This window comes from Salmo trutta, chromosome 4 (genome assembly GCF_901001165.1).
Source record: "Salmo trutta chromosome 4, fSalTru1.1, whole genome shotgun sequence".
Lineage (NCBI taxonomy): Eukaryota > Metazoa > Chordata > Actinopteri > Salmoniformes > Salmonidae > Salmo > Salmo trutta.
Window position 1 is genome coordinate 1,687,861 of NC_042960.1, and position 22,189 is coordinate 1,710,049.

The 22,189-nt window shown below is 41.0% G+C and overlaps 2 protein-coding genes across 3 annotated transcripts; both read right to left on the reverse strand.

The window, feature by feature from the left end:
• Positions 1-426: 426 nt before the first annotated feature.
• LOC115190554 (C-type lectin domain family 4 member M) lies at positions 427-14,132 on the reverse strand. 2 transcript variants are annotated; one of them, XM_029748772.1, is made up of 6 exons: positions 13,633-14,129; positions 12,706-12,801; positions 4,635-5,108; positions 3,762-3,928; positions 3,494-3,597; positions 427-964 (listed from the first exon to the last, which is right to left on the reverse strand). In XM_029748772.1, exons 1-6 carry the CDS (start codon positions 13,733-13,735, stop codon positions 805-807), a joined length of 1,104 nt encoding a protein of 367 aa, XP_029604632.1. In that variant the 5' UTR covers positions 13,736-14,129; the 3' UTR covers positions 427-804. The 2 variants fall into 2 exon arrangements, with proteins under 2 accessions (XP_029604632.1, XP_029604633.1); XM_029748773.1 differs by lacking the exon at positions 12,706-12,801 and having other exon boundaries at positions 13,633-14,132.
• Positions 14,133-19,214: 5,082 nt separating this feature from the next.
• LOC115190580 (C-type lectin domain family 4 member M) lies at positions 19,215-22,067 on the reverse strand. The gene is made up of 4 exons (XM_029748774.1): positions 21,876-22,067; positions 20,992-21,158; positions 20,715-20,818; positions 19,215-20,038 (listed from the first exon to the last, which is right to left on the reverse strand). Exons 1-4 carry the CDS (start codon positions 21,943-21,945, stop codon positions 19,894-19,896), a joined length of 486 nt encoding a protein of 161 aa, XP_029604634.1. The 5' UTR covers positions 21,946-22,067; the 3' UTR covers positions 19,215-19,893.
• Positions 22,068-22,189: the final 122 nt, after the last annotated feature.

Here is a 22,189-nt window from a genome sequence, read left to right on the forward strand (position 1 = left end):
CTCTCTCTCTCTCTCTCTCTCTCTCTCTCTCTCTCTCTCTCTCTCTCTCTCTCTCTCTCTCTCTCTCTCTCTCTCTCTCTCTCTCTCTCTCTCTCTCTGTGTGTGTGTTCACAATAATCCATATTGTTACTGTACTGGCGCAGACCAGCTGGCTGGTGTGTTTATGGACATATTCAATCTCTCCCTACCCCAGTCTGCTGTCCCTACATGCTTCAAGATGGCCACCATTGTTCCTGTACCCAAGAAAACAAAGGTAACTGAACTAAATGACTATCGCCCCGTAGCACTCACTTCTGTAATCATGAAGTGCTTTGAGAGACTAGTCAAGGATCATATCACCTTTACCTTACCTGACACCCTAGACCCACTTCAATTTGCTTTCCGCACCAATAGATCCACAGACAATGCAATCGCCAATCCATTGAATTAATATTAAAAAGGGTTGATTATTTGGTGTCAGGAGAGCACAGCGCCCTGAAGAAAGCAGTAAGATATGAAACACAGTGTTATGTTTCTGCAAAATTTTCACTGCTAGCGTGCGAGGCCAAGAGTGCAAGCCGCTTCATTTCGGCCGCGCAGGTATCTGTATCTGTGTTACAGTATGGTGTCATGTAGAGGAGGCTGGTGGGAGGAGCTATAGGAGGACAGGCTCATTGTAATGGCTGGAATGGAATTCATGGAACGGAGTCAAACATGTGTTTTATATATGTTTGATGCATTTGATACCGGTCCATAAATTGCATTCCAGCAATTACAATGAGCCCGCGCGTCCTCCCACCTGCCTCCTCTGTTGTCATGGTGTTGTTAAACACTTTTTTCACAAATCCAGTAACGATTGTCTTCACATGATTGGTCATTCCATGCTTTTACAGGATGCCATGTTTCTGTGTTCAGCTCAACACAGTCCTCCTCCCCATTTGCTGGGTTGTCACCACCATTATCAGGCTGCGGTGAGTACCAGTAACTACAGGGTAAACAAGACAGAGAAAATAAAATGCTAAAGATTTGTCACATGCTCTGAATACAACAGGTGTAGACTTTACCGTGAAATGCTTACTTACGGGTCCTTTCCCAAAAATGCAGAGTTAAAATGTCAGATAAAAATTTAAAATTAGCTAAATAGAAAAAGGAAAATATTAACACAATAAAATAACAACAACAAGGAATACCGGTACCGAGTCAATGTGCAAGGGTACGAGGTAGTTGAGATAATTTAGGTAATATGTACATGTAGGTAGGGGTAAAAGGGACTAGGCAATCAGGATAGAAAATAAACAGAGTAGCAGCACTGCATGTGAAAAGTGTGTGTGTGTGTGTGTGTGTGTGTGTGTGTGTGTGTGTGTGTGTGTGTGTGTGTGTGTGTGTGTGTGTGTGTGTGTGTGTGTGTGTGTGTGTGTGTGTGTGTGGTTGTGTGTGTTTTGAGTGTGTGTGTGTGTAGTGTGTGTGTTGGAGTATCAGTGTAGTATGTCTGAGTGTGTGAGTGTGTGGGTAGAGTCTAGTGAGTGTGTGGGTAGAGTCTAGTGAGTGTGTGGGTAGAGTCTAGTGAGTGGTGGGTAGAGTCTAGTGAGTGTGTTGGTAGAGTCTAGTGAGAGTGTGGGTAGAGTCTAGTGAGTGTGTGGGGAGAGTCTAGTGAGTGTGTGGGTAGAGTCTAGTGAGTGTGTGGGTAGAATCTAGTGAGTGTGCATAGAACCAGTGCAAGAGAGCCATTGCATACAGTCAGCGCAAAAATCAACAACAAAAAATGGCAAAGTAAACAGTCAAGCTTGAGGATACCTCATCAAGCTTGGACCTACAAACACAACTTTATTTGTATTCTTTTTTATATAATGTTCATATGCAAATAGTACTTGGTTTCTATGATATATCTTTAGTGCTTGTAGAATGACATCTATGAGTGGAAATATGATTTGAAGCAATATGTCATTTGGTAAAAGTCTCCATACACCTGGAGGATCATATCTCACCTTGTACTCATTGGATTATGAGCAACACAGAGAATCAGTCCTACTCCTTTTTTAGAGCAGTAGTCTCTTACCTTGGGGTGGTCAGTGTTATTATAGAGCAGTAGTCTCTTACCTTGGGGTGGTCAGTGTTATTAGATCAGTAGTCTCTTACCTTGGGGTGGTCAGCGTTATTATAGAGCAGTAGTCTCTTACCTTGGGTTGGTCAGTGTTATTATAGAGTAGTAGTCTCTTACCTTGGGGTGGTCAGTGTTATTATAGAGCAGTAGTCTCTTACCTTGGGGTGGTCAGTGTTATTAGAGCAGTAATCTCTTACCTTGTGGTGGTCAGTGTTATTAGAGCAGTAGTCTCTTACCTTGGGGTGGTCAGTGTTATTAGAGCAGTAATCTCTTACCTTGGGGTGGTCAGTGTTATTATAGAGCAGTAATCTGTTACCTTGGGGTGGTCAGTGTTATTATAGAGCAGTAATCTGTTACCTTGGGGTGGTCAGTGTTATTATAGAGCAGTAATCTCTTACCTTGGGGTGGTCAGTGTTATTATAGAGCAGTAATCTGTTACCTTGGGGTGGTCAGTGTTATTATAGAGCAGTAATCTGTTACCTTGGGTGGTCAGTGTTATTATAGAACAGTAGTCTGTTACCTTGGGGTGGTCAGTGTTATTATAGAGCAGTAATTTGTTACCTTGGGGTGGTCAGTGTTATTATAGAGCAGTAGTCTCTTACCTTGGGGTGGTCAGTGTTATTAGATCAGTAGTCTCTTACCTTGGGGTGGTCAGTGTTATTATAGAGCAGTAGTCTCTTACCTTGGGTTGGTCAGTGTTATTATAGAGTAGTAGTCTCTTACCTTGGGGTGGTCAGCGTTATTATAGAGCAGTAGTCTCTTACCTTGGGGTGGTCAGTGTTATTAGAGCAGTAATCTCTTACCTTGTGGTGGTCAGTGTTATTAGAGCAGTAGTCTCTTACCTTGGGGTGGTCAGTGTTATTAGAGCAGTAATCTCTTACCTTGGGGTGGTCAGTGTTATTATAGAGCAGTAATCTGTTACCTTGGGGTGGTCAGTGTTATTATAGAGCAGTAATCTGTTACCTTGGGGTGGTCAGTGTTATTATAGAGCAGTAATCTCTTACCTTGGGGTGGTCAGTGTTATTATAGAGCAGTAATCTGTTACCTTGGGGTGGTCAGTGTTATTATAGAGCAGTAATCTGTTACCTTGGGTGGTCAGTGTTATTATAGAACAGTAGTCTGTTACCTTGGGGTGGTCAGTGTTATTATAGATCAGTAGTCTGTTACCTTGGGGTGGTCAGTGTTATTATAGAACAGTAATCTGTTACCTTGGGGTGGTCAGTGTTATTATAGAGCAGTAATTTGTTACCTTGGGGTGGTCAGTGTTATTATAGAGCAGTAATTTGTTACCTTGGGGTGGTCAGTGTTGTTATAGAGCAGTAATTTGTTACCTTGGGGTGGTCAGTGTTATTATAGAGCAGTAGTCTCTTACCTTGGGGTGGTCAGTGTTATTATAGAGCAGTAGTCTCTTACCTTGGGGTGGTCAGTGGGGTGCCGTCCACCCATTTCCAGGTACCCTCAGTAACAGAGTCAGTCAGACCAATCCAGGCTCTCTTATTGACGCCAAAGAGAAACTGCTGTTGATGAGAAAGATACTGATATTGTCAACTACTATAGACTACATGTGTTAAATACTGGAAGATACATTACTGACAAAGAGATGCTTGATTCACTCACTCACTCACTCACTCACTCACTCACTCACTCACTCACTCACTCACTCACTCACTCACTCACCCACCTGTTCCTCCAAGCTGTTTATGATCACCAAATATGCTCCTCTGTTCAGACAGTCCAGTCTGCTCTCCTCCCAGGTTTTCATCTCAGTAGACAGGAAGTAACAGCTGGATCCCAATAGCCTCCAACCTTCTGGACAAGATTTCTCGATTTTCCGACAAATGTTTATCCCTGATGAAGAAATGTACATAATATGTGAAATATATAACACATTGTTTATTGTATTGAATATTTTTTTACATTGTCATTTAACTATTGGTGAATCCATGATTGGTGTGTACTGCACACAGTGTCCAAGTGCACACTACAAGTTCCACCCTGGACGTAACATGGTAAACATAAATCTGTGTCCCTCCATTTAGTATGATATGTTACATTTCACATGGTGTGTATTATTTTGTGTACGTCAATCATCAGTTACTTATGATATGTTTTCACTTTGTTGTAGCTAATGTTAGCTATGTGGCTAGAATGCTAACCTAAACTAGGTTAGAGATTAAGGTTAGGGTTAGGGGTTAGGGTTAGAGTTAAGGGAATGGTTAGCTGACATGCTAAGTATATTGTGACAAAGTAGTTAAAAGTGGCAAGTAGTTGCAAAGTTGCTAATAAGTTACAGATACTGAAGTCGTCCATGATGTGATTCGAACATGCAACCTTTGGGTTGATAGACGGTTGCATCATATGGCCACCCATCCTTTCTCTTTTTGTTTTTGCCTCAAGTAAACTATCTTATGTAACCAAACGTAACATATCATACTATTCTGAGTGTCACAGATTTACATTTACTATCTTTGAGGTCAGGCTGCAAATTCACAGTTTGGGAGAATGAAAGGTAGAGAAGAGGGATGCAGCCCTAGTGACTGACTTGACTACTTACCACGCTCAGAGAGCCTCTTCTCCAGCGCCACCTTCTCATTGGTCAGAACACTGACCCTGTTTCTCAACAAGTCTCTGTCTTTAGTCAGGGCATTGTAACGCTCCTGTAACTGGTTTTTGTCATCTGTATTCTCTGACTGGTCTCTGTACCTCAGTAACTGGCCTCTCTCCCTCTCTAGCTGGTTCATGTTCTTTCTATACTGGTTTATCTCCTCCTGCAACTGGTCTCTGTCTGTACACAGGTCAGTGATACCACTACTGGTATCTGACTGGTCTCTGCCCCTCAGTAACTGGTTTCTCTCCCTCTCTAGCTGGTTCATGTTCTTCCGACACTGGTCTCTCTCCCTCTGCAGCTGGTCTCTGTCTGTACACAGGTCAATGATACGACTACTGGTATCTGGCTGGTCTCTGTCTTGCTCCAGGCCAGTAGTGTTGTAACAGGTCTGTAACTGGTTTCTCTCTTCATTAGAGCGGGCTGAAAAACAAAGAAGTTCCTGCATGTCATGCATCCCAAATGACACCCTATTCCTTCTATAGTGCAGTACCATGGACCAAAGCCCTATGTACCCTGGTCAAAAGTAGTGCCCTTTAAAGAGGATAGGGTGCCATTTGGGACACAGTCCTGGTTGTGGTGTTTACAATGTACACCATGTTCAGTGACTTACACAAGGCCAAGGACACCAGTTACAGTAGTTACTACGTTCTCTGTGGACAATGTCAACATTATTATTATTATTATTTTTTTTTTGGGGGGGGGGTGGATCAGCTTTAATATTGAGGACAGATTGTTGCTTCCATCAATGTAATTGTCTGCATCATTTCCAATCCCCCATATATGTTTTTGGTAAATATATATCTATCTCGATATATACATACGCATACCCATATACATATATATATATATATATATATATATATATATATATATATATATATACACACATAAACATTCATACATGTACACATACATACACATATACATACATATACGCATTTTATAATACACCTTTATTATTCCCCACAGACCCTACCACCCCTCCTCCAATTGGAGTAAACTAATACACATTAACACTTAAGCTTCTACCTTCAGTTTATACATATTTTACAGACACAATCTATTTGACAAAAGTTATATTTTGTTTGTTTTCAGTCCTGGCCTTCCTCTATTTCTGATGTCCATCCAGTTTGATTTCTATTTGTAACTCTGCTATTTCACAACATTTCTGGACCTGTATACATTTTACAGACCCTGTATGTTTTACGTTTGTTATCTTGTTGTCATTAGTCCCACCCTTCAGCTCCGTTCAACTTCTCCCATCTATCTCTTAACACCATCCATTAGGGATTTATATTTGCAATATATTTTTCAACTGTGCTGTGATGCTTCACAAAAGTACTGAACCTTTCTATTCTCATAGTTTCTAGAGAATGTAAATTAAAGATACATTTTTTCAAAAATAATAATTATATTTTTGATCGATTGACTGACTTTTCAAATCACCCAGTACTGCTATCTGCAGCGTTAGTTCTAGGTAAATGTTGCAATTCTTCAGCCATTCCTGGAAGTGTGACCAAGAATGAGCTACAGAACATATGGACAGTACCAAAATAAATGATCTAATGACTCTGCCTCCTCGCAGCAAAATCTGCAGAGCTGGGAAGATTGTATCCTCCATAGAAATAACATTCTATTGGTTGCAATTGGTTGAAAATTGAAAAATGTGAGTTTTGAATCCGTTTTGAATCCTGTTTTGCGTGTCAATTCATAAACCATGTGCCATGGAATCGGTACATTGAAAGTCTCTTCCCCACTATTTTGTAATTTATATGGCGCAGCTGTCAATTTTTTTGGTGCTTTTATTTATTTTTCTCACAAATTTCATTAACCATTTTTGTTTTTTAATGCAGGGCTGACAGACAAGTTCTTTACTTTTTCCCCCTTCAACTTGCCTCTTCCATTTTTGTGGCAATGCTGCAATCAGTTGGTATGTAAATTTGGTTAGAGCAGACATTTCCATATGTCTGTGTTATCTGCATGTGTGACATAACTCCACCAGTCCTATTTATGATGTCATTCACTAAAATTATACCTTTTTTAAAAATTTCTTCGAAAAATACATTTTTTTTCAGTTAGTATACTTGAGTTTAACCACAATATTTGTTGATTTATTTGTTATTTCTTTTCAGATGGATTAAACTGAAACTGCAACCAACTTTCTAAGGCTTGATTAAAAAACAACGATATTTTGGAGATGATTACGCTTTAATATAACCGGAAGTGAGCAGGTGTAATCTGAATAAAGGGAAAAGGCCATTCTTGAACATGGGGTGAGACATTGTTACTACAGTAATTTGCTGGAGAACCATTTCAGATTTAAGTATAACTTTTGTATTTAATAATTTCTGCCCTCCAAATTGATGTTCGTTATATAAATATAAATTTGATATATTTTGTCTGGCTTGCCATTCCAAATAAAATTGAATATTTTTTGTTCATATAATTTAAAAAGCAGGTCACTAGGTGTAGGCAAAACAATAAGCAAATAGTTCAACTGTGATATGACTAAAGAGTTAATCAGGATGATTTTTCCACAAATAGACAGGTATTTTCCTTTCCATGGTAACAAGATCTTATCTATTTTTGCTAACTTTCTATTCATTTTGTATTGATTGGAGTGAGATCATTTCTTTCTTTCGGGATATGTATACCGAGTATGTCCACATCCCCGTCGGACCATTTTATTGGTAAACTACACGGTAATGTAAAAGTTGCATTTTTTTGTGATCCAATACATAATATCATCATTATCATCAACACTTATCATCATTTGGTTTTAATACAGAGAGGTTAGAAAAAGTATCTAGATCCTGTAAGAGGCTGTGGAGAGATTCTAATTGTGGTTTTAAAAGAAAACATGAATCATCAGCGTACAATGACACCTTTGTTTTTAAGCCACGGATTTCTGATCCCTTAATATTATTGTTGAATCTAATTTTAACAGCTAACATTTCGATGGCAATAATAAATAGATATGCTCGGTAGTGGACAACCCTGTTTTACTCCTCTTGACAGTTTAAAACTTTCTGAGATGTAGCCATTATTTACTATTTTACACCGAGGGTTACTATACATAACTTTAACCCATTTTATAAGAGATTCTCCAAAATCGAAGTATTCCATGCATTTATATATAATCTCCAGTAATACTTTATCAAAAGCCTTTTCAAAATCAGCTATGAAAAGCAGGCCTGGTTTTTCTAACATTTCATAGTGTTCTATTGTTTCCAGTATTTGTCTTATATTATCTCCAATGTATCGTCCATGTAAAAAACCTGTCTGATTAGGATGAATAGTATCTGTCAAAACCTTTTAATTTCTATGCGCCAAGCATTTAGCTAGAATTTCTGCATCTCAACACTGGAGTGTAAGAGCCCTCCAATTTTCCAAATTGACTGGATATTTATATATACCACTTGGATCCTGTTTCAGTAATAATGAAATCAACATTTTGTTTTGTGTTTCAGCAATATTGACAAACTACTGGTCCCACAAGTTATGTAACGTCTGTAAGTCTGAATTGTGATCCTTGCTTTGTGAGAACATAAATGTAGTGTGATAATGAAATACATATCTGTCCTATGGGCCCTGGTCAAAAGTAATGCATTACAGTACATTCGGAAAGTATTCAGACCCCTTTACTTTTTCCAGATTTTGTTACGTTACAGCCTTATTCTGGACATGGATTAAAAAAAAAATGTCTTCATCAATCTACACACAATTCTCATAATGACAAACAAAAACAGGTTTTGTAATTTTTTGTAAATGTATAACATCTTATACATTTACATCAAATATATAACATCTTATGCTTCACAGAGTCGTGGCTGAACGAAGACAAAATCAACATACAGCTGTCTGGCTATACGATGTACCAGCAGGATAGAACTGCGGCATCTGGTAAGACAAGGGGCGGCGGTCTATGTATTTTTGTAAACAACAGCTGGTGCACTATATCTAAGGAAATCTCGAGCTATTGCTCGTCTGAGGTAGAGTTTCTCACGATAAGCTGCAGGCCACACTACCTACAGAGAGAGTTTTCATCTATATTCTTTGTAGCTGTTTACATACGACCCCAGTCAGAGGCTGGCACAAAGATAGCATTGAATGAGCTGTATTCTGCCATAAGCAAACAACAAAAACACTCATCCAGAGAATGCGCTCCTAGTAGCCGGGAACTTTAATGCAGGGAAACTCATATCAGTTTTACCAAATTTCTATCAGCATGTTAAATGTGTAACCAGAGGGAAAATAACTTTGGACCACCTATACGCCACACAGAGATGCATACAAAAATCTCCCTCACCCTCCGTTTGGCAAATCTGACCATAATTCCATCCTGCTGTTTCCTGCTTACAAGCAAAAATTAAAGCAGGAAGCACCAGTGACTAGATCAATAAAAAAGTGGTCAGATGAAGCAGATGCTAAGCTACAGGACCTTTGCTAGCACAGACTGGAATACCTTCCGGGATTCCTCCAATGGCATTGAGGAGTACACCTCATCTGTCATTGGCTTCATCAATAAGTGCATCGATGATGTCGTCCCCACAGTGACCGTACGTACATACCCCAACCAGAAGCCATGGATTACAGGCAGCATCCACACTGAGCTAAAGGCTAGAGCTGCCGCTTTCAAGGAGCGGGACTCTAACCCGGAAGCTTATGAGAAATCCCGCTATACCCTGAAACATGCATGAGAGCACTAGCTGTACCGGAAGACTGTGTGATCATGCTCTCCGTAGCCAATGTGAGAAAGACCTTTAGACAGGTCAACATTCACAAGACCGCAGGGCCAGATGGATTACCAGGACGTGTAGCAAGTGTCTTTACTGACATTTCAACCTCTCCCTGTCCGAGTCTGTAATACCAACATGTTTTAAGCAGACCACCATAGTGCCTGTGCCCAAGAACACTAAGGTAACCTGCCGAAATGACTACCAACCCGTAGCACTCACGGCTGTAGCCATGAAGTGCTTTGAAAGGCTGGTCATGGCTCACATCAACACCATCAACCAGAAACCCTAGACCCACTCCAATTTGCATACCGCCCCAACAGATCCACAGATGATGCAATCTCTATTGCACTCTACACGGCCCTTTCCCACCTAGACAAAAGGAACACCTATGTGAGAATTCTATTCATTGACTACAGCTCAGCGTTCAACACCATAGTGCCCTTAAAGCTCATCAATAAGGGAAGGACCCTGGGACTAAACACCTCTCTCTGCAACTGGATTCTGGACTTCCTGACGGGCCACCCCCAGGTGGTGAGGGTAGGTAACTACACATCCGCCACGCTGATCCTCAACACAGGGTCTAGCTGCACCATCAAGAGCATCCTTACTGGCTGTATCAGTGCCGGGTGTGGCAACTGCTCAGCCTCCGACCGCAAGTCACTACAGAGGGTAGTGCGACCAGACTAGTACATCACTGGGGCCAAGCTTCCTGCCATCCAGGACCTCTATACCAGGCGGTGTCAGAGGAAGGCCCTAAAAATTGTCAAAGACTCCAGCCACCCTAGTCATAGACTGTTCTCTCTGCTACCACACTGCAAGCGGTACCGGAGCACCAAGTCTAGGTCCAAGAGGCTTCTAAACAGCTTCTACCCCTAAGCCATAAGACTCCTGAACATCTAGTCAAATGACTACCTAGACTATTTGCATTGCCCTCCTCCCCTTTCCACACCACTGCCACTCTCTGTTGTCATCTATGCATAGTCACTTTAATTAACTCTACCTACGTATACATACTACCTCAACTAACCGGTCCCCCTGCGAATTGACTCTGTACCGGCACACACCTGTATATATTGTTATTTTTTACTGCTGCTCTTTATTTACTTGTTACTTTTATCTCTTCTTCTTTTATGTATTTTTTAAACTGCCCTGTTGGTTAGGGCCTCTTAACCTGATGTGAATAGGGGGCAGTATTTTCACGGCCGGCTTAAAAAAACGTACCCGATTTAATCTGGTTCTCTTGCCCAGAAACTAGAATATGCATACAATTAGTAGATTTGGATAGAAACACTCTAAAGTTTCTAAAACTGTTTGAATGGTGTCTGTGAGTATAACAGAACTCATATGGCAGGCAAAAACCTGAGAAGATTCCAGGCAGGAAGTGGCCTGTCTGTGAAATTGTAGTCCTTCTGTTGCATCTCTATCAAAATTACAGTATCTGAGCTGTTACGTGACACTTTCTAAGGCTTCCATTGGCTCTCTAAAGCTTTCGGAAACCGGATTGACACGTCTCCTCTGGGCAAAGTATAGCAGGTCAGTTTCTGAGTGGTCTGCCTGGTGACTCAGAGACTGGAGATGCGCGTTCACGAGACATTGCAATTTTTTTCTTTTCCTCTTTGAATGAATACAACATTGTCCGGTTGAATATTATCGCTATTTTACGAGAAAAATAGCATAAAAATAGATTTTAAACACCGTTTGACATGCTTCTAAGTACGGTAATGGAACATTTTGAAATTTTTGGTTTCGATATGCGTTACCCTTGGCGATGCGCGTTACCCTTTGGATTGTGCCCTGAACGCACAAACAAAACTGAGATATTTGCACATAACTATGGATTATTTGTAACAAAAACAACATTTGTTGTGGAAGTAGCAGTCCTGGGAGTGCATTCTGACGAAGAACAGCAAAGGTAATACCATTTTTCTAATAGTAATTCTGAGTTAAGGTGACCCCGAAGTTGGCGGGTGTCTGAATAGCTAGCCTGTGATGGCTGAGCTATGTACTCAGAATATTGCAAAATGTGCTTTCGCCGAAAAGCTATTTTAAAATCTGACATAGCGATTGCATAAGGGAGTTCTGTATCCATAATTCTTAAGATAATTGTTATGTATTTTGTCAACGTTTATGATGAGTAATTTAGTAAATTCACCAGAAGTTTTGGGTGGGAATGCTAGCGGAAAGTCTAGATGTAAGAAGTTAAGTAAGCATTTCACTGTAAGGTCTACACTTGTTGTATTTGGCGCATGTGACTAACACAATTTTGTTTTATTTGATTTGATTTTATTAAAAATAAAAACAGAAATACCTTATTTACATAAGTATTCAGACCCTTTGCTATGAGACTCGAAATTGAGCTCAGGTGCATGCTGTTTCCATTGTTCATCCTTGAGATGTTTCTACAACAGGATTGGAGTCCACTTGTGGTAAATTCAATTGATTGGACATGATTTGGAAAGGCACACACCTGTCTATATAAGGTCCCACAGTTGACAGTGCATGACAGAGCAAAAACCAAGCCATGAGGTTGAAGGAATTATTAGAACTACGAGACAGCATTGTGTCGAGGCACAGATCTGGGGAAGGGTACCAAAACATTTCTGCAGCACTGAAGGTCCCTAAGAACACAGTGGCCTCCATCATTCTTAAATGGAAGAAGTTTAGAACCACCAAAACTGAGCAATCGGGGGAGAAGGGCCTTGGTCAGGGAGGTGACCAAGAACCCAATGTTCACTCTGACAGAGCTCCATAGTTCCTCTGTGGAAATCGGAGAAGCTTCCAGAAAGACAATCATCTCTGCAGCACTCCACCAATCAGGCCTTTATGGTAGAGTGGCCAGACTGAAGCCACTCCTCAGTAAAAGGCACTTGACAGCCCTTTTGGAGCTTGCCATAAGACAACTGAAGGACTCTCAGACCATGAGAAACAAGATTGTCTTCTCTGATAAAACCAAGAATGAACTTTTTGGCCTGAATGCCATACCAAAGATGACTTGAGACTGTAATAGCTGCCAAAGGTGCTTCAGTTTTTCATTGTTAGTAAATTGCAAAACATTCTAAAAACATGTTTTTTCTTTGTCGTTATTGGCTAATGTTTGTGGATTGATGAGGAAAAAATACATCTTTAGAGAAAGGCTGTAACGTAACAAAATGTGGAAAAAGTCAAGGGGTCTGAATACTTTCCGAATGCACGTGGAATAGCATCCCAAATCCCTATTTAATGCATTGCTATTGACTAGTCCACTAGTAGGGTGTCATTTGGGATACAACCTCACTCACAGAAAGCCAGTCTCAGGGAGACGTTGAGAATGACTTGTAGAACACACAACACTCCAAAACACACAGCAGCCAGCCTGTAGAGTCTTGTTCTTTCATCTGCAGAGAAACACGCACACCATCGTCCCACATCACTAATGACTATGATTAAAACACAACACATATCCTCCTATATCACTAACGATTATGATTAGAACTTTGAGAAACAAACATTTCCATTGCGCCATTGGCTTTCCCCCGATTTAGGGTTGGCAGGAAGAGGAACAGGAAGCTACTGTATGAAGAAATTACATGTAACTTTAGCATGATTTAAAGGGGAAATCTGCGATTGCTGTAGCATGATTTAAATGGGCAATCTGCAATATCACATTATTTTTTTACATTTAAATTAATGATATTTCCCCATTGATTCTGAAGAATGGAACTTAAAACGTAAATGCTCTATGAACTTAGTTTAACTTTCTAACCCCATCAGGACCCAAAATATAAGTTTGTTCTACCATGGAATTGTTAACAAACACTGTGTAGCCTCAGATGGTTGAAACTATCATTTTGATCTCGTGGATGATCAGTCCTTGAAAACATACTGTAGCTCTGTCTATGAATTTGAGAGTGGTTACATTTTTACAACCCCGGCGGGGTGTCCACTGTGCTGTTGTTTAAAGAGGTTATTTTCAAATAATCGTATATTTAAAAAGTTCCTAATCGTTTTTAAAATTACATTTTAGTGAACGTCACCCCAGCATGTTTTGAACCCGAAGCTCCATACCAACTGAACCACCCAGAAGACAGAACAATAAAAATGTACAAGTGTTTTTCTATTATGTGGTATTAGTGTGTGTTTGTGCATTCGGTTCATGCCTGCATTGTTAGGTGTGTGTTACAGTGTGTGTGAGAGAGAATAAGATACACAGAATTATTTGTCCTTACCTGAGAGTTGGGTCTCAATCTTCATGCTCCTCGTTGTTCTGTTCCGGTTTTCTTCAGTAACTTCATTTAATTCAATCACCTGTTTGTTGACGTAGTTGGCCATCTTAACTAACTGTACCGAATATCAATGATTACCCAAATCAATCAATGAATCAACTAATTCAGTCTGTTTGACCTCTTATTGTAATATACATTATTTTAGCATTTACTTATACTATTAACTTACTTATGATTACCTTTCTAACGGACTCCTAATGGTAATATCTACTGTATGATGACTAGTAGTTGAGTATTTGCTATGATATGCGTCTCCCCTGGTACCTCTCTGATGACTGTCTGTGGTCGACTGCAGTTGATAGAATGTTTTAAGTACCCAATCACTTTCAAGCAGGACGTCGTATTTCGCAAGGCCTGTTTGTGGCATTGTTCATAAGGAAGTGACATTATGGCTTGCACTCCATGACTAGCAATCGATGGCCAAATAGGGGAATTTGTTCCTCTATACTGTCTGTGTGACATCAGTTTGAGGAAATATTCAGAAGTTTGTAAGAAATCTGTCTGCATCTTTAACAGAGGTTTGAAAGGGCAACTTCACAGATGTGCATGCGTTTGTGCGTGCGTGTGGTTCTGCCTGTGTGCAGTGTGTGGCTCTGTCCGTGCAGCGTTCTGTTCTGCCCTCTGTCTGTGTCCAACTGCAGGTCACACTTTAAAGGTCCAATCACATTTGATCAGGAATCTGGTAGACCATGTTCAAGGACATTGTTACTTTATTTATTAATTTGTGCTTTTGTTAAAATTCTCACTCACTCACCTGTTCCATATCACTGTTTATGATCACCAGGTCTGCTCCTCTCTCCAGACAGTCCTCTCTGCTCTCCTTCCAGGTTTTAGTCTCAGTAGACAGGAAGTACCAACTGGATTCAAACTTCTGCCAGCATTCAGGACAGGTTTGTTCTACAAGACAAAAACATTTTACTTTTTATTATTCTGCACCTCTTATTATTAGACAACACAAACACAAGTTTTCTGCATATGAGGCATGTGCAATTGACGTCATGATCATATACTCTCTTTAGTCAGGTTGTTGTATCTGGTCTGTATCTGGTCTCTCTCTTTAGTCAGGTTGTTGTAACTGGTCTGTAGCTGGTCTCTCTCTTTTTTCAGGTTGTTGTAACTGGTCTGTAGCTGGTCTCTCTCTTTAGTCAGGGGTGTTGTAGCTGATCTGTAGTTGGTCACTCTCTGCAGCTGTGTTGGTCTTATAAATGGAAAACCTCTTTTCTCATGATAACGTCATGATCATTTATTAAGTAAACGATTAGAGAACTTTCTCATGATCATCGCTCTACCTATGTAGCTGGTCTCTCTCTCATTTTACTTTGTATTATTCTGCACCTCTTATTATTAGACAACACAAACACAAGTTTTCTGCATATGAGGCATGTGCAATTGACGTCATGATCATATACTCTCTTTAGTCAGGTTGTTGTATCTGGTCTGTATCTGGTCTCTCTCTTCGGTCAGTTTGTTGTAGCTGGTCTGTATCTGGTCTCTCTCTTCAGTCAGTTTGTTGTAGCTGGTCTGTAGCTGGTATCTCTCTTTTTTCAGGTTGTTGTAACTGGTCTGTAGCTGGTCTCTCTCTTTAGTCAGGTTGTTGTAACTGGTCTGTAGCTGGTCTCTCTCATTAGTCAGGTTGTTGTAATTGATCTGTAGCTGGTCTCTCTCCGCAGTCAGGTTGTTGTAATTGGTCTGTAGCTGGTCACCTTCTTCCACTTCTTTTCAACTTTTTATCTGATTCCTGAGTAACATCCACGTCTACTGGGGGAAGTTTGTCATGGAAATTCAGTACTTAGAGACAGTTGGTCATTTATTCAAACAATCATCTTTATTTAATATCGATTGATTATTGCAATAATGAAACCGTCAGCCCAACAGTCTTGACTGACTGTTATGCTGAGAGGTTATCCTTTACAGACAATGCACAGTTTATATAGCGAATACCTAGAATGCTTGGTTCCACACCTCCCATATAGATTGGGCGGCACCATAAGCCACTTTGGGCTCATCCTGTCTTTATCTGCACCTGGCATTATCTTAACCCCGGACCTTGGCCTAATTTCCCAGATGCCAGGATGTCTAAGGACCATTGAGGCCTTTGTTCTAGTCCTCTCTATCCCAGTTACAACCACCCCACATCCTGTCGCTGGATTGCCAGCTGCCAATTGTCAGCTCAAGCTATCCCTAATAAAACCACACGCCCAGATTAGCTGCAGAGTGTTAGAGTGGAGACCATAAAATACAGCATTAGCAGGAAATAAATATCATACTGTTTGTTAAGTAAATAATTGTTAAATATCCAACAAATCAGGTAAATATCTAATTTAAGTTCCACCCACATACACCAGACACATAAAGCTTCTTATAAATGTCTGTTATAACTCTATATCACTAATGAAAATGCTGAATATATACAGGGGACTTTATTTACCTACTGTTTATCTTATTGGAAGCCTCTCTAACATAAACCAGGTAGTCTGGGATACCCCAGAGCAGTTTTCTAGGCCCTTAACTTTTTTCCGTTTTTACTAATGACCTACCACTAGCACTGAGTAAAGCCTGTGTGTCAATGTATGCTGATGATTCAACATTATACAAGGCAGCTACCACAGCAAGGGAAATCACTGCAACACTTAACAAAGAGCTTCAGCCAGTTTTAGAATGGCTGGCAAGTATTTAGCTAGTCCTAAATATATCAAAAACAAAAGGCATCTACTTGCATATTTAAAGTGAAATCTGCAGTTGCTACATCAATTTTTTGTCTTAAACATTTATGATATGTCCCGATTGATTCTTGAACAATATAATTTATAAATGCCTCATGACTTTCTTTAACTGTTGTACCCATCAGAACCCAAAATATATACTTGTTTTCATACATTGTTTGTAAACAAACTATATAGCCTCAAAACTATAGTTTTTATATAATGGATGGCCATTTCTTGCATCCATAGCGCTGTTTATGGAATTGAGAGTGGTTATATTTCAGCTACTTATCGAAACAGGGGTGGGGAGTACGCTTTCTTTTAGTTTCAACTGCTGATTGTCCTTTAAAAGATAATATATAAATATACACTGCACAAAAAAATAAAGGGAACACTAAAATAACACATCCTAGATCTGAATGAATGAAATAATCTTATTAAATACTTAGTTGAATGTGCTGACACAAAATCACACACAAATAATCAATGGAAATCCAATTTATCAACCCATGGAGGTCTGGATTTGGAGTCACACTCAAAATTAAAATGGAAAACCACACTACAGGCTGATCCAACTTTGATGTAATGTCCTTAAAACAAGTCAAAATGAGGCTCAGTAGTGTGGGTGGCCTCCACGTGCCTGTATGATCTCCCTACAACGCCTGGGCATGCTCCTGATGAGGTGGCAGATGTTCTCCTGAGGAATCTCCTCCCAGACCTGGACTAAAGCATCCGCCAACTCCTGGACAGTCTGTGGAGCAACGTGGCGTTGGTGGATGGAGCGAGACATGATGTCCCAGATGTGCTCAATTGGATTCAGGTCTGGGGAATGGGCGGGCCAGTCCATAGCATCAATGCCTTCCTCTTGCAGGAACTGCTGACACACTCCAGCCACATGAGGTCTATTGTCTTGCATTAGGAGGAACCCAGGGCCAACTGCACCAGCATATGGTCTCACAAGGGGTCTGAGGATCTCATCTCGGTACCTAATGGCAGTCAGGCTACCTCTGGTGAGCACATGGAGGGCTGTGCGGCCCCCCAAAGAAATGCCACCCCACACCATGACTGACCCACCGCCAAACCGGTCATGCTGGAGGATGTTGCAGGCAGCAGAACGTTCTCCACGGCGTCTCCAGACTCTGTCACGTCTGTCACATGTGCTGTGTGAACCTGCTTTCATCTGTGAAGAGCACAGGGCACCAGTGGTGAATTTGCCAATCTTGGTGTTCTCTGGCAAAGGCCAAATGTCCTGCACGGTCTTGGGCTGTAAGCACAACCCCCACCTGTGGACGTCGGGCCCTCATACCACCCTCGTGGAGTCTGATTCTGACCGTTTGAGCAGACACATGCACATTTGTGGCCTGCTGGAGGTCATTTTGCAGGGCTCTGGCAGTGCTCCTCCTGCTCCTCCTTGCACAAAGGCGGAGGTAGCGGTCCTGCTGCTGGGTTGTTGCCCTCCTACGGCCTCCTCCACATCTCCTGATGTACTGGCCTGTCTCCTGGTAGCGCCTCCATGCTCTGGACACTACGCTGACAGACACAGCAAACCTTCTCGCCACAGCTCGCATCGATGTGCCATCCTGGATGAGCTGCACTACCTGAGCCACTTGTGTGGGTTGTAGACTCCGTCTCATGCTACCACTAGAGTGAAAGCACCGCCAGCATTCAAAAGTGACCAAAACATCAGCCAGGAAGCATAGGAACTGAGAAGTGGTCTGTGGTCCCCACCTGCAGAACCACTCCTTTTTTGGGGGTGTCATGCTAATTGCCTATAATTTCCACCTGTTGTCTATTCAATTTGCACAACAGCATGCGAAATTTATTGTCAATCAGTGTTGCTTCCTAAGTGGACAGTTTGATTTCACAGAAGTGTGATTGACTTGGAGTTGCATTGTGTTGTTTAAGTGTTCCCTTTATTTTTTTGAGCAGTGTATATAAAAAATACACTTTTTTATCCGTTTTCTTGCAGTGTTTTTGTGTCATGTATTTGTGTAAGTCTTTGTCAGTGTGTGTTTGTGATAGATTCCTTAGTTCTTACCTGAGCGATGGGTCTCACTCTTCACTCCTCATTGCTGTGTTCTGGTTTTCTTCAATAACCTTGTTTTCTTCAACAACCTTGTTTAGTGCAATAACCTGTCTGTTGACTCAGTCATCCATCCTAACATTATGATTACATTTCTAACTGACTCCTAATGGTAATATCTACTGTATGATTACCTTTCTAACTGACTCCTAATGGTAATATCTACTGTATGATTACCTTTCTAACTGACTCCTAATGGTAATATCTACTGTATGATTACCTTTCTAACTGACTCCTAATGGTAATATCTACAGTATGATTCTAACTTCAGTGACTAGTAGTTGAGTAGTTACTCTGATATGCGTCTCCACTGGTACCTCTCTGTTGTCTGTCTGTGGTCCACTACAGTTGATAGAATGTTTTAAGTATCCAATCACTTTCAAGCAGGACGTCATATTTTGCAAGTCCTGCTTGTGTCATTGTTCATAAGAAGGCATGTTTTGGCTTGCACTCCGTGACTGGCCATCAATGGCCATATAGGGGCCTTTTGTCCTATCTATGCTGTGTGTGTGTGACATCAGTGTGAGGAAATATTCAGAAGTGTGTGTAAGAAATCTGTCTGCATCTTTATCTAAGGTTTAAAAGGAGAACTTCACAGATGTGCGTGCGTTTGTGCGTGTGTGCGTGTCTGCCTGCATACAGCGTGTGTCCTCTAAGTTCTGTTCTGTCCTCTATGTCCAACTGCAGGTCACACTTTTTTAACAAACCAATCACATTCAATCAGGAAGCTGGTAGACCTCAGAGGACATTGTTCATTTATTTATTAATCTGTGCCTTTGTTCTTATTATAAAAGGGATTGATGATAATAATTGATCATGAAAAAAATGGAGAGAAATGATTAATGAACTTAGCGGAAGCATGGCAAATCACATGACATGTTGCTAATAAAAACAATGAATACAAGCATTTTAGAGCAGAGTATGTCTACACACTCATCAATACGTCAACATAAAATTCCTCTCCTCCTCAACCCTATTAGAGAAGGTCCCTCTCCGAGGATTGTGTTCTCCAATATGTTTTGAGAAGGAAGGGAGGAGAGAGGATGCGAGGAGTAATCGAGGAAGGATGAATTGAGGAAAAGCCCATATGCAAGTCTGTAATACCACTATTTCAACTCCGTGGTGAGTTCATCTCTCACTTTAACCACTAGGTGGAATCATCTCGTAACCTTTCAGCACTTTAAACAACCATCAACATGAGAAAGGTAGAGGTAGAGAGAGAGAGAGATTTGTGTACAGCCTACATGCAATGTTACATAATGAACTATACATCTTAACATTGACAACAGCTATTGGGTGATATATACCTGATTTGTTTTGTGGTGTGTGTGTGTGTGTGTGTGCCTTTCTTTCCAACGTCTAGTTCAGAGTGCCATTGTAACAAAATATATAATCCGTCTTCAGAGTAAACAGCAGTATCTACAAGAGGCCTTTTTCACACATCCAGTACTGTGGATATGAACACTGATAGTCCCACCATCCTCTGTAGCCTGATGACCAGTAAGGTAACACCACCACACAGTTCTCCACTCCACCACCATAAGGGCCTCCACTCCTCCAATACCTGCAGTAGAAACAACAGAGTTACACTGATCACTCTCTCAGACCCTAGAGGATGAACAACACAGAGTTAGACTGACCACTCTCTCAGAACCTATAGTATGAACATCACAGAGTTAGACTGACAACTCTCTCACAACCTAGAGTATGAACAACACAGAGTTAGACTGACCACTCTCTCACAACCTATAGTATGAACATCACAGAGTTAGATTGACCACTCTCTCACAACCTAGAGTATGAACAACACAGAGTTAGACTGACAACTCTCTCAGAACCTAGAGTATGAACAACACAGAGTTACACTGATCACTCTCTCAGAACCTAGAGTATGAACAACACAGAGTTAGACTAACCACTCTCTCAGAACCTAGAGTATGAACAACACAGAGTTACACTAACCACTCTCTCAGAACCTAGAGTATGGACAACACAGAGTTAGACTGATTACTCTTTCAGAACCTAGAGTGTGAACACAGAGAATCAGTCCAACTCCTTAAACTGTGGTCAGTGTTATTAGAGAGCAATAGTCTGTATCCCATCCGGCCTTGATTGGGAGTCCCATAGGGCGGCGCATAATTGGCCCAGCGTCGTCCTTGTTTGGCCAGGGTAGGTCGTTATTGTAGATAAGAATTTGTTCTTAACTGACTTGCCTGGTAAGTGTTATTATGGTCTCTTACCTTGGGGTGGTCAGTGGGGTGCCGTCCACCCATTTCCAGGTCCCCCCAGTAACGGAGTTAGTCAGACCAATCCAGACAATCTTGTTGAGGCCACAGAGATACTCCTGTTGGTGAGAAATATACTGATATTGTCAACTACTATAGACCACATGTGTTAAATACTGGAAGATACATTACTGACCAATTACATTTGATTCTCACTCACTCACTCACTCACTCACTCACTCACTCACTCACTCACTCACTCACTCACTCACTCACTCACTCACTCACTCACCTGTTCCTCCTTGTTGTTTATGATCATCAGGTCTGCTCCTCTGTTCAGACAGTCCAGTCTGCTCTCCTCCCAGGTTTTCATCTGAGTCGACAGGAAGTAACAGCTGGATCCGAAGAGCCTCCAACCCTCTGGACAAGATTTCCAGATTTTCTGACAAATGTTTAGCTCTGTTGAAGAAATTTACATAATATGTGAAATATATAACACGTGTTTATTGTACTGTATATTTTCATTTAAATTGTCATTTAACTATTGCTGAATCCATGATTAGTGTGCACAGCACACTGTGTTGTTCCACCCTGGTCTCAGCAACATACGTAACATGGTAAACGTTGGTATGGTATGTAAATTCTCACATAGTATGTATTAATTTGTAGATGTCCGTCATCCATTTTGTATGATATGTTATGAATTTCCCTTTGTTGTGGCTAACGTTAGCTATGTGGCTCGGTTGCTAACATTATCTAGGCTAGGTTTTAGGGATTAAGTTTAGGGTTGGGGTTACGTTAAGGTTATGGGAATGGTTAGCTCACATGTTAAGTATATACGTAGTTACAAAGTAGCTAAAAAGTAGTAAGTAGTTGCATAGTTGCTAATAAGTTAAAAATACTGAATTCGTCCATGATGTGATTAAAACACGCAACCTTTGGGTTGATAGACGGTTGCATCATATGGCCACCCATCTCCCTTCTTTTTTTTGCCTTAAGTAACCTTCTGTCTTATGTAACTAAACCAAACGTAACATATCATAGTAATTTGAGTGCCACAGATTTACTTTTACTATGTTACGTCTAGTCTTTGAGGTCAGGCTGTAAATTCACCCTTCGGGAGAATGAACGGTAGAGAAGAGGGATGCAGCCCTAGTGGCTGACTTGACTACTTACCACACTCAGAGAGCCTCTCCTCCAGTGCCACCGTCTCATTGGTCAGAACACTGACCCTGTCTCTCAACATGTCCCTGTCTTTAGTCAGGGCATTATTACGCTCCTGTAACTGTATTTTGTCATCTGTTTTCTCTGACTGGTCTCTCTCACTCTGTAACTGGTCTCTCTCCTTTAGTAACTGATCTCTCTCCTTTAGTAACTGGTCTCTCTCACTCTTTAACTGGTCTCTCTCCCACTTTAACTGGTCTCTCTCCCTCTGTAACTGGTCTCTCTCCCTCTGTAATTGGTCTCTCTCACTCTGTAACTGGTCTCTC